Source organism: Gossypium arboreum, chromosome 10, assembly GCF_025698485.1.
Source record: "Gossypium arboreum isolate Shixiya-1 chromosome 10, ASM2569848v2, whole genome shotgun sequence".
Classification (NCBI taxonomy): domain Eukaryota; kingdom Viridiplantae; phylum Streptophyta; class Magnoliopsida; order Malvales; family Malvaceae; genus Gossypium; species Gossypium arboreum.
In genome coordinates this window covers 123,645,680-123,661,045 of record NC_069079.1, presented here as the reverse complement: position 1 = coordinate 123,661,045, position 15,366 = coordinate 123,645,680, and the positions used below count along the sequence as shown (strand labels likewise).

Genomic DNA, 15,366 nt, shown 5'->3' with positions numbered 1-15,366 from the left:
TCGATTTAAAGTCGAATTGAATCTTAATGTTAAAATCTGAACATTAAATTTACATAATTTTGACAAAATAAAGTGTAAAAAATTTAAGGGTTCAATTTTGTAAACTTAACTCTGCCTATATATATGTGATCTAAATTAATTAACCATTATATCATGAAAGAAGGTGAAAAAGATTGTTAATCTTTATAAAAGTAATATTTAAGTTTAGGTGATCAACTACATAATTTTACATAATTTTATAGTATTTAAAAGAAAGTGTTAAAAGAAGATGATGAAAATTGCGTATTGTTACTTATTAGGTGACTTGTTTTTATTGTTATTTTATATTATGGTGTTTTACGATCATGTTTGGGGTTTATGATTATCTTTTTTAATAATGTTGTTTTCAAGATTCGAACCTATATCCTCCTCTTAGGAAGAGTGTAATATGCATTATCATTGTACCCAACCACTTACTAATAGGTCACTTGTATTTCTATATACCATCAAGATTACATATTTGTTTTGTCTATCAAAAATTGAGTTTTTTTTTTAAAAAATCGACTGGAATTTATTAACTAAGGGTGAGTTTGGATGGGCGGTACGTTTAACTGCGGTTAGTGTAAAAACAGCGTTGGCGGTTAGATTAGATACTGTAGCGATACTGTAGCGTGAGATAAAAAGTAAGCTAAACGCACTGCACCACATTGCACCCAATCGCCTATCTAAAATAAGGGTGAGTTTGGGGCGGCGGTGCGGTGCGTTTAGCTTACTTTTTATCTCACGCTATAATATCGCTATAATATCTAATCTCACTGCCACCGCTATTTTTACACTAACCGCAGGTAAACGCACCGCGTACCTAAACTCACCCTAAGCCTAAGAAATAAATAAACTCAGTTTCTTTGAAACCGTTTAAAAAATATGGCCCACACATGAAGAAAAATGAAAAGGCCCGAAATCAAAAAACAAAAGACAAAATTTAAAAAAAAGGAAACTAAAACCTAATCCAGTCATAATCAAACAGCTGGTCTCCACTAAATTGTCGCCCTGTCATCTCCCTGTACCAGCAGTTTCATTCGATAGCCAGTTACAAAAAAATCTTTCAGATCTTGCTATCATTTTCTTTGCAGATCTTGCATCTTGAAAACTCATCAGTCTGATGCTTCAGCTATTTTCCTCTTGATTGCATCGATAGCCTTTATCACCATCCTCTATCAATCTCAGCTTCTAAAACTCCTGGTCCAGCTGTTCTATGATTGAGGTAACTTAGCATCTTCTCCCATTTTTAGCCCATTTGATGCCAAGCTGTGTGCCTCTTCATTTGCTGATCTTTTTACATGTTGGAAGTTGCTCTTAATGAGAACCTTACTTAGTTCTTGAATGTCTCGAATGTAAGAGCCTATTATTGATTTGTCCCTGTTTATGTTCTTCACTTTCTTAATCACTGTCAGGGAATCTCCTTCAATATCTCTACAAAATGTAGTCCCAGATCCCTACCCATCATAAAGAAGTTACAAGTCGTTAATTAATACAATCATTATAATGCTTTATCGGATTAATAATTAAAAATAATTTTAAAAAAAAATTACACATCCCAAGATACAACTTGAGTGTCTTGTCTGAACTTGATGCAACATGGTACAGTTGTTGGCTACCTGCTTTGTATGTCAATGTATCATCCCCTCCATATAACACTAGAAATGGTAATGAAACTTGTTCAAAGTAGACGGAAAAAAGACCCATTAGATTTCGATAAAAAATTAATTGCATTAGATGTCCTCCATCTATAGCGCAGATTCTTAATTAGCCCCAAACTTCAAATCTTTTTAATCATATCTTTAAAAATATTAATATCATTTCAATCAAATCTATCATTTTAGTTGTCGGGTTGTACATTAAATGAAATACGAAAATATTTACTATATAATTTTTTTAGGACTTTATTCTTTTTTCAACATGTTAAAACCCAAATTGTTAATGTGATAAATATACATATTTTTAAAAAAAGTAAATTCATTAATTCATTCAATGAATGGAATAATATATTTCAGAGAGAAGCAAATAGCAAATACTCGTTGTAAATGGTAAAGGACAAGCTTCATTAACACAACAAAGGCTTTAGCCTTAGCATCAATAGAACATTATGACATGTTGACAATTGACTTTGTTACAACTCAAGCACGACATATCTGGAGTGATTGCAAGCACTTAATACTATAATGAAATCAGCTTTGGATGGTCCAAAGCAACAAGCAAAAATCGACAAAAGAATCGAGCATTCACCAAACTAGAGAGGACGACAACAAAATCATCCCTAAAATCACTTGTAAAGCTAAAATTACATGTATAATCAAGACTAAAAAACGTGCTATAAGAGCAAACAAAAACTTCTAAAACTGAAGACTTATTAAACAATGGAAAAACAAACAAAAAAACATATAAAACTTAAGATAACACGGGTCTAAATCGACACGAAAATTATTTATTATTCTGAAATACTCTCAAACCAGAAACAAATTAAAAAGTTGACGAAGAGCCACCCACTTTCCAAGAAAAACTACTGGTGACTGGTGGAATTTTAGCGAACAACAAGTACCGTCATTTGTTCATCACAACTTATGCAGACAACAAAGATACCCACAAAATAGATCTGCAAACTGAAAAGAGAGAAGACGTGTGTAGTGAATGAGAAGAAGAAAGAAAGAAAGGGTTGATAGAAGAGAAAAAAAGTGGGCGATAGCCAGCCCGGAGGTTGACACTGCCGCTAAGCAAGACAAAAGAAATAACATTTAACTCCTAAATTGATATAATGATAAAACTGCATTTTGTCCCTTTTAAATGATAAAATTTAGTTTAATATCTTTAAAATATTTAAAATAATAAATTAACTAATTTTTATACATGTGTGATGCACAATTTTATTATATGTATTTATAAAAATAAATTTTAATATAAAATAATATAAAATATTTTATTGAAATATCAGGAAAAAAATAACGTGCATGTAACTTGCACACAATAAATACTTCATCGTCTAAGGGATATGGATTTGATGATGACACTTTGGATTAATTAGATTTTGGTGACTTAATGGAGTCAAATGTTGTGGTTCTTGAGTGCTCATCGGAGCTTATACGGTGATTGTTCTATGTGTTCTAGGGTGACACAGTAAAAAAATAACCCTGCTAAAAGTTTAATATGGAGTTGTTTTAAGTTAGGAAATTCCCGTTTCGTCGTGACATCCCAAGTTTCTCATCACGATATCATCTCTGTTTTGTCTTTATTTCGAATATTATTTTGTTGTCATGATGTCAAATGATTCTTCATCGTAATATTGTCTCTACTTTAATTTGATTTGACCAAAAAATACGAGACACACTTCATAATATATTATATAATACTTTAATATTACACAATTTTCTTTTTCAGGTACAAATTTTCACTATAACATTTAATTATAATAAGTTCACTTGTGTTTCAAGATCAAAATCTCATCATCTTGAAGTTTCAATTCTCTCTCCAACCTCGAGTTCCCGAACTCACTCCTCTGGTTCAGCCAACTAATAATATCTGCAAACACAATCTCGATGTTTTCCGGTAATTCACCATACAACAGGCCATGCCACATCCCAGGATACAACTTGAAACTCTTGTCCGAACTTGCTGCATCATTGTACAATTGCTGGCTCACTGCTTTGTCTGTTACTTTATCTTCCCCTCCATGTAGAACTAGAAATGGTAATGAAACCTGTTCGAAGTTAATGAGACAAGACACGTTCAAACTTATATCCAAATTGTCATTGATAAGTACAAACATTGTAAATATACTCAACCTCTAAATTGATGATTAAGTTAACAGAATGACTTAATTGATACAATATTGATATTTTAAGGAACCAATTTAAAATCTGAGAGATAGTTTGGGGACATTTAGTGAAATTAACCCAAAAAGAATTGGGGTAAAATAAGGAAAAAATTAACAAACCTCATGGAGTCTTTGTTCAATTTCCAGGCTGGTGTTTAGAAGTTCATTGGCTGTGTTCAAACGAAGCCGTCCTTTGTAGCAATACGGATTTGCTCTAACCTGTAATTCCATTTTAATTCAGGGTTTTGTCTTTCCAGTTCACATGGATTCACAGAATGACTTTACTATAAGCTCGAGTAGATAAACAAGCTATGGTTTCATAAAGTGAGTATTTCGTAAAATGCTTAAGAAGGTGAACCATAATAACCCAAATGGTAGCATTCCAAGTTATTAATGCACTCGAGCTTTCAGTAAACAGTGATGGACCCGCCACTATAGGAGAAGATAAAAAAGAAAGACAGGTACCTGAGCTCTTATTTCAGGCTGTCTAAAAGCAGCATCAATGACATCTTGACCTGGAACTATTCTCCACGTTGGAATAAACTTGTTGACCTTTTGCAATACACTTATCACCAATGGATGTGGCTTCATTTCATCTGCAATCTATACATATTAATTAATTAATATAAAATAATTATTTTTAATATTCCTTGATCTGATCTAAATTATAAAAAGAAACTTACAACTTGATCAAAGTAAAAAAGGGATAATTTATTCAACCATAACAGCTGTTCAAAGCAGTTTATTCAAAGGTGGGACTAAGATCAGATCAAATTTGGGTACGATAATTTTTTAGTTTAAGAATAAATTTTAATTAAAAATATTACTTGTTTTGTAGTTCTTATTAAAAAACTAAAATTTTTAAAAAAGAGAGAGAAAATTAAAAAAATTCATTTGTATTGAAATATATTTGGATCTAAATAAAATTTTGAAAGAATTTACACATGATTTACATGGGACTCAAATGTAAACTTTTAAAATTTAAAACTACTATTAAATTAATATACTTTTTTTGCTATATTTGTCCTTTTATATGAGGTAAGCTGTGACATTTTTTGAATGGACTTATTCTAAAAGTCAAACGCACACTCTAGTATATGACAAAATAAAAGCCCTTTCACGTTGATTAAAGGACATTAATAATTTTTTATTACAAATTACACATGTTCAAATTCAATTTAGTCCCTATATTTAATTTAATATTTTTAGTTATCGTATTTTATAAATGTCAAAAGAAAACTCTAATATATTTGTTTATCACAAAATAAAAACCAATACAGGAATAAAAATATCAAATTAAAATATAAAAATTAAATCTATAATTTTCATAAAGTATAGAGATTAATAGTAGATTTGACCAAAAATTGTAATCTTTCAAATTAAGACAACTTAAGAATGGAAAATTGACATTTTCAAAGTTAAAAAACTCTTTTTTTCGGTTTAAATTGACTTTCAGACAAATTTAATATCATAAACAACCAAAGAGCAATAATGTTCTTATAACTAATTTCCGTCTTTTACTGCCAAATTATGGGTCAACGTTCTTTTTTACTTTTTCTTTAAAAAAAGTATTTTTATAAAAATATCCTAATTAAATTATTTAACTTTTATTTAACAAAATTACAAACCAAAAGTTCACATCATTAAGGTATATTATTATTATAGCTATCAAATGTGGTTCCCACGTTGATAGGGTAATTATCAATACCGACCCATAATCTGAATGGATTTAAGACAGATTGTAATAAGCTTGCAAGATTAACTTGTAAGTCGGGCTTGCTCATATATGATGTTACACGTGCATAAAATTTTATAAACATGTGTTAAGTCTGAGTAAAATACGTGTTTATATGCATGAAATCTATTTAACTAACATATCATGTTAACAAACAATACTTATATTATATAAATACTCAGATACTACTATTCCAAAAAAGAGGAAAACACTCAACACACGTTATTCCTTTTTATTTTGGAAAACTTATTTTTTTTTTGTTCATCGTGGTTCCCACAATAAAGGAAGTTAAATAATAATAATAAAACTGAAGAAAAGGTCTTTTCTTTTTTGGAAAAAGAAAAGCAAGGACAGAAAATAACCATTTTTTATTTAAAGATGTTACCCACTCTAGCTTTAAATATAATAAGATTTGTGTTTAAATTTTAATTAAAATAATTTCATAATTTTATCTCTTTATAAAAATATAAAATATAAATATAAATCGACATATTATATTCATATTTTTAAAAAATTAAAAATAAAGAAAATAAAATTTACCTTGCACATAGGGGCAACCAAGACAGCCCCATCCCAATATTCAGGCTTCTTCCTATGAACAAGCAACAACACTGCTCCTCCCATTGATTCCCCCAACAAAAACCTCATCTTCTTTTTATTCTCCTTTTTCTCTGCAATTTTTTCATTAAAAAAAACAAAGTAAATAACTTTAATATATATAATGTATTTATATAAAGAGAAATTGAAATTTCATAATTACCACAAATATCAGTGAAATAATCGGAACAATCATCAACAACATGACTGAAACTTGAGATATAGCCCTGCAACCCTGAAGACTTGCCATGGCCTTCATAATCTATGCCATAAACTGCATACCCTGCTTTCACCAATCGGATTGCAGTACCTGGATTTTATACCATATATCATCATGTTTCCTTATTTATATATAATCTATATGCATGTATGCATGTATGTATGTATGTATGTACTTACTGTTCATGGTGATACTGCATTCCATGGCATAACCATGGCAGAGAAAGATTAAAGCTTTGGGTTCTTCGTTTACTGGTAACCATCTGCATGTAAATAGCTTTAATCCTCGAGAATTCGTTATATATTCCTGGAAAAAAAAAAAGGGAAAACAGAACACAGTTCAGTTTAACAGATTACAGAAACTGGTGTTTATATTATGTGAAGAACTCCATTAACGACTAACATCTTCGTATCGAACAGTTCCGTTTTCAAGATCCTGTAAAAAAACCAGACATACATAATATAATCAGAAAAAAAAACATGTAATAAAAGAAGAGATTAAGAAGAAGAAGATTAGAACAAACCATGGATTTTGTTTACTGTGCGCAGGAGAAGAGGGTTTTGGAAAATAATTTGACCAAAAGTTCAAGTTTAATGGGTTTGAGATTGCCACGATTTTGTGATAAAAGTTCTAAATATATATACACATCAGGTCCGCGCAAGGGGAGGGTGAGGCAGGGCCCCCAGAAAAGATAAAATTTCTCTTTAGTCCTTTTAAGATGATTTACTTTCATCCCATTAAAATTAATTGTCCCTTTTAATATGTGGATAATGTTTTTTTATATATAGTTTGACTACAAATTACAATGCAAGTCGATTAAATTTTAACTTGATTTGTATAAGTATTGTTGTCAATGTAAGAAGACATAGGTCCAAGTGCACTAAAATACGTTATCTTTCTATTTATAAGTTCGGGATGAGACTATAAATAGTTCTAAGCATTGTGTCAAAAAGAAAAAATAACCAATACCTATAAATCGTATGATTTTAAAAATTATTACTGTTACGAAGAAAAATCAAAGATAATCATCCAAAGTCTAAGCATATCTTCTTTGAAAAGAATTGGTTTCTTTAAATATTATTTTATTACTTAAATTTAAATAAAGGAATGATGTATCTGAATTAAATAGTAGAAGACGAATCGGTAAGCATAATGTAAAATAGAAAATTAAGCAACAAAATTCTATACATATGATGTCTTTATTTTATTTTATTATTAGTAAAAGTTTTCTTTTGTATCTCTCAATTTTGGTGTTTGAGTAAATTGGTCCTTCTTAAATATATCGGAGTAATTCAATCCATGTTAATTTGAAAGTTAGCATCTATGGAAAATTAATTAAATATTAATTTTTGTCAATTTTACATGATTTTGATTGGTATAATAATAAATTTAACTTTTAAATTTTACACATTCTACCTATTTATAAATATTTTGAAATATCGATCAAAATTATGTACAATTGACAAAAAAGAAGAAGCTAAGTTTCATGATGAATAGTCTTTAGCTGCTTACTTTCGAAATTGACAAGAATTTAAATTGCTCTGGTTTTTTCTGAAAGGGACTAATTTTCTTAATATCAAAATTGAGTGGAACTAGAGTGATGTTTTTACCTTTATTATTTCATTTCATTTGCCAATTGATTCCATAAGTGGGAAAATTCCCAAACCCAACCCCCCAAGTTCTTTTGGTACAAAGTTTAGGGCATTACGTACCCAATCCCCCAAAATGGTATCGTTTTTGCTTGTAAAAGGATACTGAAAAGGATTTCCACCCGTTTTGCTTGTAAACTTCCCTTTCATTAATAAAAAGTTTCCATTTGATTAAACAAAATTGCAAATATTAATATTTGAATATTTGAGTAGTTAGATGCTAAAATTAATTGTATTGAACTAATTCAATTAAACATCATAACTCAAACCCACTGAATATCCATCCGAATTGACACTTTGTCCCAGCTCCTGTTATGTATTACAATCAAACCATTTAGAATACCGAAAGCTCAGCATTGAATACAGAACAAAGACTCAACCTCCTGTTAAATCCAACAATCCATTCGCCATGATGGTCTCTCAATATTCCCCCCGCCGTGGCCTCTCCTGAATCTACCTTAACTGCTCCATCAGAGTAATTTTTGAGTCGGCATTTATGGGTTAGGCTTGGTTAGATCAGATTTGCTTTGGTTTTAGGTCATTAATTGCAAATTTGTTGTCCAAGTTCAGTTCAAGTCGAAATACAGACTTAAAATTTTGGCTAAGGTCATCTATTTTGTGTAAATAGTTAATTAACCTATTTAAGCTTTACCCATGTTGATTTTCTTTGAAGTATATCAAAATTATCAATTTCGTCTCATTTTACTAAAATCATGCATGCTGTTCAATAAGAATGTGCCACATGTCATGTTTTTTTATTAGCCAATTTTATGCTTTTAGGCTTTTAGGTAAAATGGGACGAAATTGATAATTTATATACTACTTTTTGACTCGCTCAAAAAAAAAAGTTTTAAGTACCTAAATGAAAAAAAATGAAAGTTTAAGGTCTAATTTTACATTTAAGTCTTTTAAAATTATTTATTATATTATTAATATTTAGTAATCACATATATATTTCTTTTATTAGAATTTTAAATAGAAACAATTTATTAACTAAACATGTTTTTTATATATATAAATAAACCTTGGCACGAGTTTTGATTTTTATGATATCAAGTATATAAAAACATATCATAAAATCGAAAAAAAATGTCTAAATTGAAACCATATTTTAAATAAGTCTATTTTTATTAATTTATCTTTCAGGCTTAATATTTTTTTTCAAATTCTTTCAAACATGAGTATACCTTTGAATTTGTATGGATAATTTAAAACTATTCCCCACTCACTTATTATGTCTCCGGAAAGGGGAAGCAGCAGGGTTTTCATTAGATTCACACTAAAAGATGTGGAATAACAGTCAAAAGAATGCCAATTTGCATTGGGTTGCCATAAAGACCAAAAGAAATCATCAATAGAAAGTTGAAACCGATCCATTTGTTTACTGTTTTTTGCAATTTGATTGCAAATAGTGTGGCCATTTGCGGGGGGAGAAACAGTGTTCAAATGAGAATGGCAGTCGACGGCAGCTTTGACCACACTCACTTAAATCACTTTCACTCTTAACAGAAGTCTTCAATGGGCGGCTAACTATTTCCTCACAATTTGCTCATTTCATTTATGGGGTTCTTTTTGCCTAGCTCTTTCATACTCGGTTTTAACACTTAATTGGTAAAAGTATAGTATTAATAGTTAAATTGTAATTTATTCTTTTTATTCAAAAAATAAATAAATTAATCTATGTACGTCAGATTAAAAAGTAAATTAATTTTCTGTTAAAAATTCTTTTCTATTTTACTGTTAAAAATTGATTTCTATACATCAACATTAGACTTGATTATGGGTTGGGCCACTTGCCTGAGCTCGAAGGCCTATTTAAAAAGTGAGAGGATTTGGACAAAAATATAGGTTCAGAAAATGGGTTTGGAAAAAAATAAGGCTCATTTTTTAAACGGGTCAGGCATCGGGTAAGTTTCTGTGGTCCTGACCCATCCCGAATTTGAAAAAAAAAGTTATTTTTCCACTATTTTGTCACTGTTTTGTTGTCATTTCGCTATTATATTGCTATTATTTTGTTGTTATTATTTGGATATTGTATAACTCTAGTTTTATTGTTAATTTTCCTACTATTTTAGAGGCATTTGCTTGTTAAGTTATACCCATCTTAGTGTTATTTAAGTATAATTTTTAAAATTTATTTTTAATTTATTGGGAAATATTTATTTTAATGTTTTTAGTGTATTTGATGTATTATATTTTTAAATCTTATTTTTATATAAAAAATTTAACACGGGTGGGTCGGGTTTGGGTTTTAGTATTTCTTTTATCTTGGCCAGGCTTGGGCAAAATTTTAGACCCACTTTTCAGGTCAAGTCAGACCTAGGAAACGGACCTAAATTTTTACCTTAGCCCGGTCCAATCATGGCTCGGCCCGACCCATGATCAGCTCTAATAAGCATGAGGTACACGTGGCATCCCATATGTCATTGCCTGATTATTCTGTCAGTCACGCTAGATTTTAACAGTACAAATTGATGAAATTTTAAATACAAAAGATCAATTTGTTATTTTATCTTACATACCGAGACTAATTTACCTATTTCTTGAGTAGAGGGATAATATGCAATCTTACTCTTAGTATATGGGCCTTCATGGTACTTTTACCTACCTTAATTATAACTAAATTTACAATACACACCATCTAGGTGAAAAAGAATTATGAAATAAGTATATAAAAATTGATATAAAAATCAAAAATGACTTTTGTTGAATTGATAAAGTTGAGGTAAAGTAAATTTTGAGGTATTGGGTTCAAATTTTATCATATACGTTTATTTTTCTAAATTGTATGTAATCACGTGAATGTATCCTTGCAATTTTTCATATAAAAGGACAAAAATATCCTTAAATTTATATTTGTTGCTTTATAAAAATAAACGATGTTTCATAAATTCACAACTAAACTAAGACTCTCTTGACACGAGCTCAATAAAAATACTAGATAACGGTATTGATATAATAATGGCTATAATAGTAGAAAAATTAGAGGGATCAAATAATAAAAATTCATGGTCGGTGCATTTTTAAAGGCTAAAAGAATATTAGTAGGACCGTTGTTGTTTATACTAAAAGTAAAATAATTAGGACAGTCATTATAATACGAAGATGGCTAATAGAAAAATTATTCCATCAACGATGGTGTCACCTTTTGACTTAGTGGATTAGTGCTCAAGAAAAAACAAAACCTTTTTTTTTTTCTTAAAAATTTTGCTATTAGGCCCTGTTTTTTTGTGTAAGTTTTAGATTTAGCATCTATACTTTAATTTAATAACTTTTAGTCCTTGTACTTTTTGAATTTCGAAATTTTAGTTCTGACTAAATGGTAACAGTTAACCATGCTTGGTTAAATTATGTCAATCATGTATTATGCGTAAATGATTTAGTCCACATTCATCAATTGGATCATTTTTAATGGCTATATTTTTTAAAATTTAAAATTTTAGCCATAATGTAAACGACAATCGTTAATTTGTAAGTAATATGTGAAAATAACAAACTGGTATATTATTACACGTGCGATAATATATTTGATAATCAAGTTTTAAAAATAATAAAATTTAATGAATTTAATAATAATTACCATTTGATTAAAACTAAAATTTTTAAATTTTAAAAATACAAAAACTGAAAATGGCTAAATTAAAATACAGATACTAAATTTATAACTTAAGAAAAGTATAGAGTATGATAGCAAATTTTGACTTTTTTTTTCAAGTAGTTCCTTTTCTGATATAAAAATTTAATGTAATATGATAGGTGAAGTACCTAAATATCTGCAATGTATAGTACTTTATACCAAAATATCTTCAACTCTTATTTCCGAATAATTTTTTCCCACCTTAAATATATATTTTTTAAAAAACCACTTTTTAGTAGCATAACAAGTTGTATGAAATAAATATTTTTTTATTTTTTTGTCTAAAATTCAATTGTTTGATCTCGAAATTTGATTTATTATATTTTCCAGTTGTAACGAATAGTGATTAATTTTTTTATCGTTGAGTGTTCTTTAAAAAGGTAAATGACTGATCACAAAATGTGTTTCATTTCAAGGGCGAATTTAAGGGGTAGCCCAAAAGAATGAAAATAATGTAATTTAGTCCCTTCATAAGTAATAAGAATTTAAGTTAATATGTGTGGTAAAATTACACTTTGACCCTTTAAAATAAAAAAAAATCTATTTAGACCATTAAAAATGATGAAATCATAATTTAATAAATGATAAAATTATATTTTCACCACTCAAAATTATAATTTAGTATTGTCCTCACTTAAAAATATTTTGGATTTGCCTCTGCGTCATTCCCATGAATAGGGATCAAATTCCCGACCATAGGATTAAGGAATGAGGTAAGCAGTCAACATATAACATGGTTGAAATTTGATTTATTATTTAAAATAATAAAATATAAAAATATTTATGATATATTTATTATTAAATTTAATTAAAATTATTATACCTATATGCAAAAATATATATCTCCTAAATGAAACCTACAACATTAGAAATACTCGAATAACATTGTCACAACACCCTCAAATACAACCATCACATCAGATTTAATCTTATTTAATGATTTCAACTTCTTAGTTTTATTAACTCTCAATAAAGATGCACCTTGAACTAGCCTAAAATTGGACTCTATAAAGTGATCATCATGAGATATAAGTTCACTCCAAGTCCTTCAAGAAGAAGATAAGCTAAGACTAAAGTACCGAAACTTTGCTTTAGCATCTCTCGAACAACTAAACTAAACATCTCTATGCAACATTCATAATATAAACCGCCTTTAGTTTAATGACTCTTCACACCCCATACAGTGTAAACTGCTATTCAAAATCTCGTGTAATGTAAATGTTATAACAAAAATAATATGTTTTCATTATTAATTAGTAATTCAAATCCAACTAGTTTAAATGAGAAAATACATTTTTTTTTTCAAAACTCGATATGAACAGATAATTTGATCCTTTAAACCCACCCAACCTAGCAGGAAAAAGAAGAAGTCAAATTTGGAAATAAAGTTTTTTTTTCCCAATAAATATGGAAATCAAGTTGATGCACTTGCTATACAAGTGATTGGGTCGTATAACATTAATTAATTGCGTTCATAAAATACATGTGATATTTTTAATTTTTTTTTAAAAAAAAAATGTGAGAATTATTTTTATTGCATATTTTTATCAAAAAATTTTATAGCGATTTTTGATGAATTTTAAGAGATAAGTAAAATCTTAATAGTAACACAATTAGCGCGATTCAAATCTAAATCATACTTGAAGTTGTAAACACTTTGGCCGGAATTCCTTAGATTTAATATTTATTAAGATAATGTTTTATATTGATTATGATAATTTCTTTCACAATATCACCACCTATGACTCACGATAATTAAATAGCAAAAGCAAGGGAAAACTTGGTCAAATAAGAGTGTGAGCCAAAATAATTAATGACTCAACTAATTATTGAAAGAAAAATGTCACTTCAAACAGTTTCTTTTCTCATCTTGCTATATATACATATAATTAGTCAATGGAGTATTAAGATCTTAATAATTATCAAATATTAGCCGATAAAGTTTTGTATCGAGCTAGGTTGAAGTTTTGAAAATGTTGAAATCTCATGTTTAAATCTCGTAATGTGTAAATGTATAGATTCTTTCTTAGATTTATTCTCGTTAGTTAGTTTGAATTAAGTTAGTTATTGACTTAATTATTTAATTTAGTTCTTATAATGATTTATTCTAATTTAGACCTAATCATGGTTCGGTTGGATCAATGAAAAATTTTAAGGCCATTTTCTAAGCCCGGGCTCGACCTGATTTTAAAATGGACTTAAAATTCTGTCTAAGCTCGACCTAGATTAAAATTGCTAAACTCGAACTCGACCCAATCTGCCTGTATTAAATTTTTTATAAAAAAATAAATTTCAAAAATATGATACATCAAATATACTAAAAATATTAAAATAAATGTTTCCCAACAAATTGAAAATACATTAAAAAAGTCTTTATACTTAAATAACACTAAGATAGTTGCAACTGAGCAAGCAAATGTCCCTAAAATAGTAGCAAATTTAACAATAAAACAAAAGTTATACAATATTCAAACAATAACAACAAACTAATAGCAATATAATAGCGAAATGATAGCAAAACAATAGTAGAAAAGAAAGTGTAGGTTGATTTGGGCCAAGCCAAGCTTAGGCCAAAAAATCCTACCTGAGACTCGGACCGTTTAGAAAATGAACATTATTTTTTGTCCAAGTTTATTTTTAGGACATATATTTTTCCCCCTAAGCTCTCCTACTTTTCGGGTGAACCTTCAAGCCCAGTGGGTGGCTTGACCCATAATTAGGTCTATTCTAATTTGAACAGTTAGTTAAAAAGTTACTAAATATTAAGTTTAAATATACTCAAAGTCCTTATACTCTCCACACATTTGAAATTTAGTCCTCTAATTTTTGGATTTAAAAATATAAGTTCAATTGTTCATATCATTGAATTTTTTGATTAAATTCAAGTTAAATATGATATACATTTTTTTATTATATGACTACTAAACGAATATTTTTTATTTTAAAATATTAAACCAATGAATTTAACATAAAAACTATAATAGTGTTAATAATTAAATATTAATTTTGAAATTAATTAAATTTTAAAATTAAAAATAAATTTTAAATATATAAAAATACAAATAATTGAAATATAATTTATCCTAAATCTATTATCAAGTAGATGCATATTGACTTTATATGATAAACCCACTTTTCTTAAGTTTATCCTTTTGCATTATTTTAATTAAGACATTATTTTGATGGCTACTTTAGACGTCCCAAATAATTTGTCTTTTGTCCCTTTCTATCATAATGGTAGTTAGCTAGGGGTGTGGTTTTTCAATCTCAGTATCTTTTTTCAATAAAAAATTGTGATTTTCATGGAAAATATAAGTCATTAAAGTAGGGACTAATTTTTTAAATAACTAGGAACAATTTTAGATTTTATTTGATTTTATTTTTTATATATTTAAATTTTTAGTTTTGAAGTGCACCTCTTAAATCTTAAAAGCATGCTTAAGTTACATCAAATCAATTGTTTAAAAACGCCACACGTTTTGTCTTGTTGAAAAACCTTTAACACATTATTAGGAGGCACAACAAAAATTTGTACACTTGACTATCATGCTAAACTGAGCTTCGCCAGTCGATCCGCAATTAAGTTGCATTCCCTGCGTATATATCTAATCTCCCACTGTCCTTCATAATTCATAATCCGTTGAATCCTTCTAATCAAGGTAATACCTGAATCTTCTGACC

The 15,366-nt window shown here is 28.6% G+C and overlaps 1 protein-coding gene across 1 annotated transcript; it reads right to left on the bottom strand.

Annotated features, from left to right (window-relative positions):
• Positions 1–3,301: 3,301 nt before the first annotated feature.
• On the bottom strand, positions 3,302–7,039 carry LOC108480861 (caffeoylshikimate esterase-like). The gene is made up of 8 exons (XM_017783986.2): positions 6,923–7,039; positions 6,802–6,834; positions 6,579–6,705; positions 6,343–6,489; positions 6,123–6,253; positions 4,313–4,450; positions 3,968–4,066; positions 3,302–3,730 (listed from the first exon to the last, which is right to left on the bottom strand). The coding sequence occupies exons 1-8, from the start codon at positions 6,923–6,925 to the stop codon at positions 3,449–3,451; spliced, it is 960 nt and encodes a 319-aa protein (XP_017639475.1). The 5' UTR covers positions 6,926–7,039; the 3' UTR covers positions 3,302–3,448.
• Positions 7,040–15,366: the final 8,327 nt, after the last annotated feature.

Coding starts and splice junctions, on each gene's coding strand:
- LOC108480861 (XM_017783986.2), bottom strand. Junction 6,254..6,342: donor TTATTTCACTGATATTTGTG/GTAATTATGAAA, acceptor AAAAAATTGCAG/AGAAAAAGGAGAATAAAAAG. Junction 3,731..3,967: donor TTGAACAAAGACTCCATGAG/GTTTGTTAATTT, acceptor AACTTCGAACAG/GTTTCATTACCATTTCTAGT.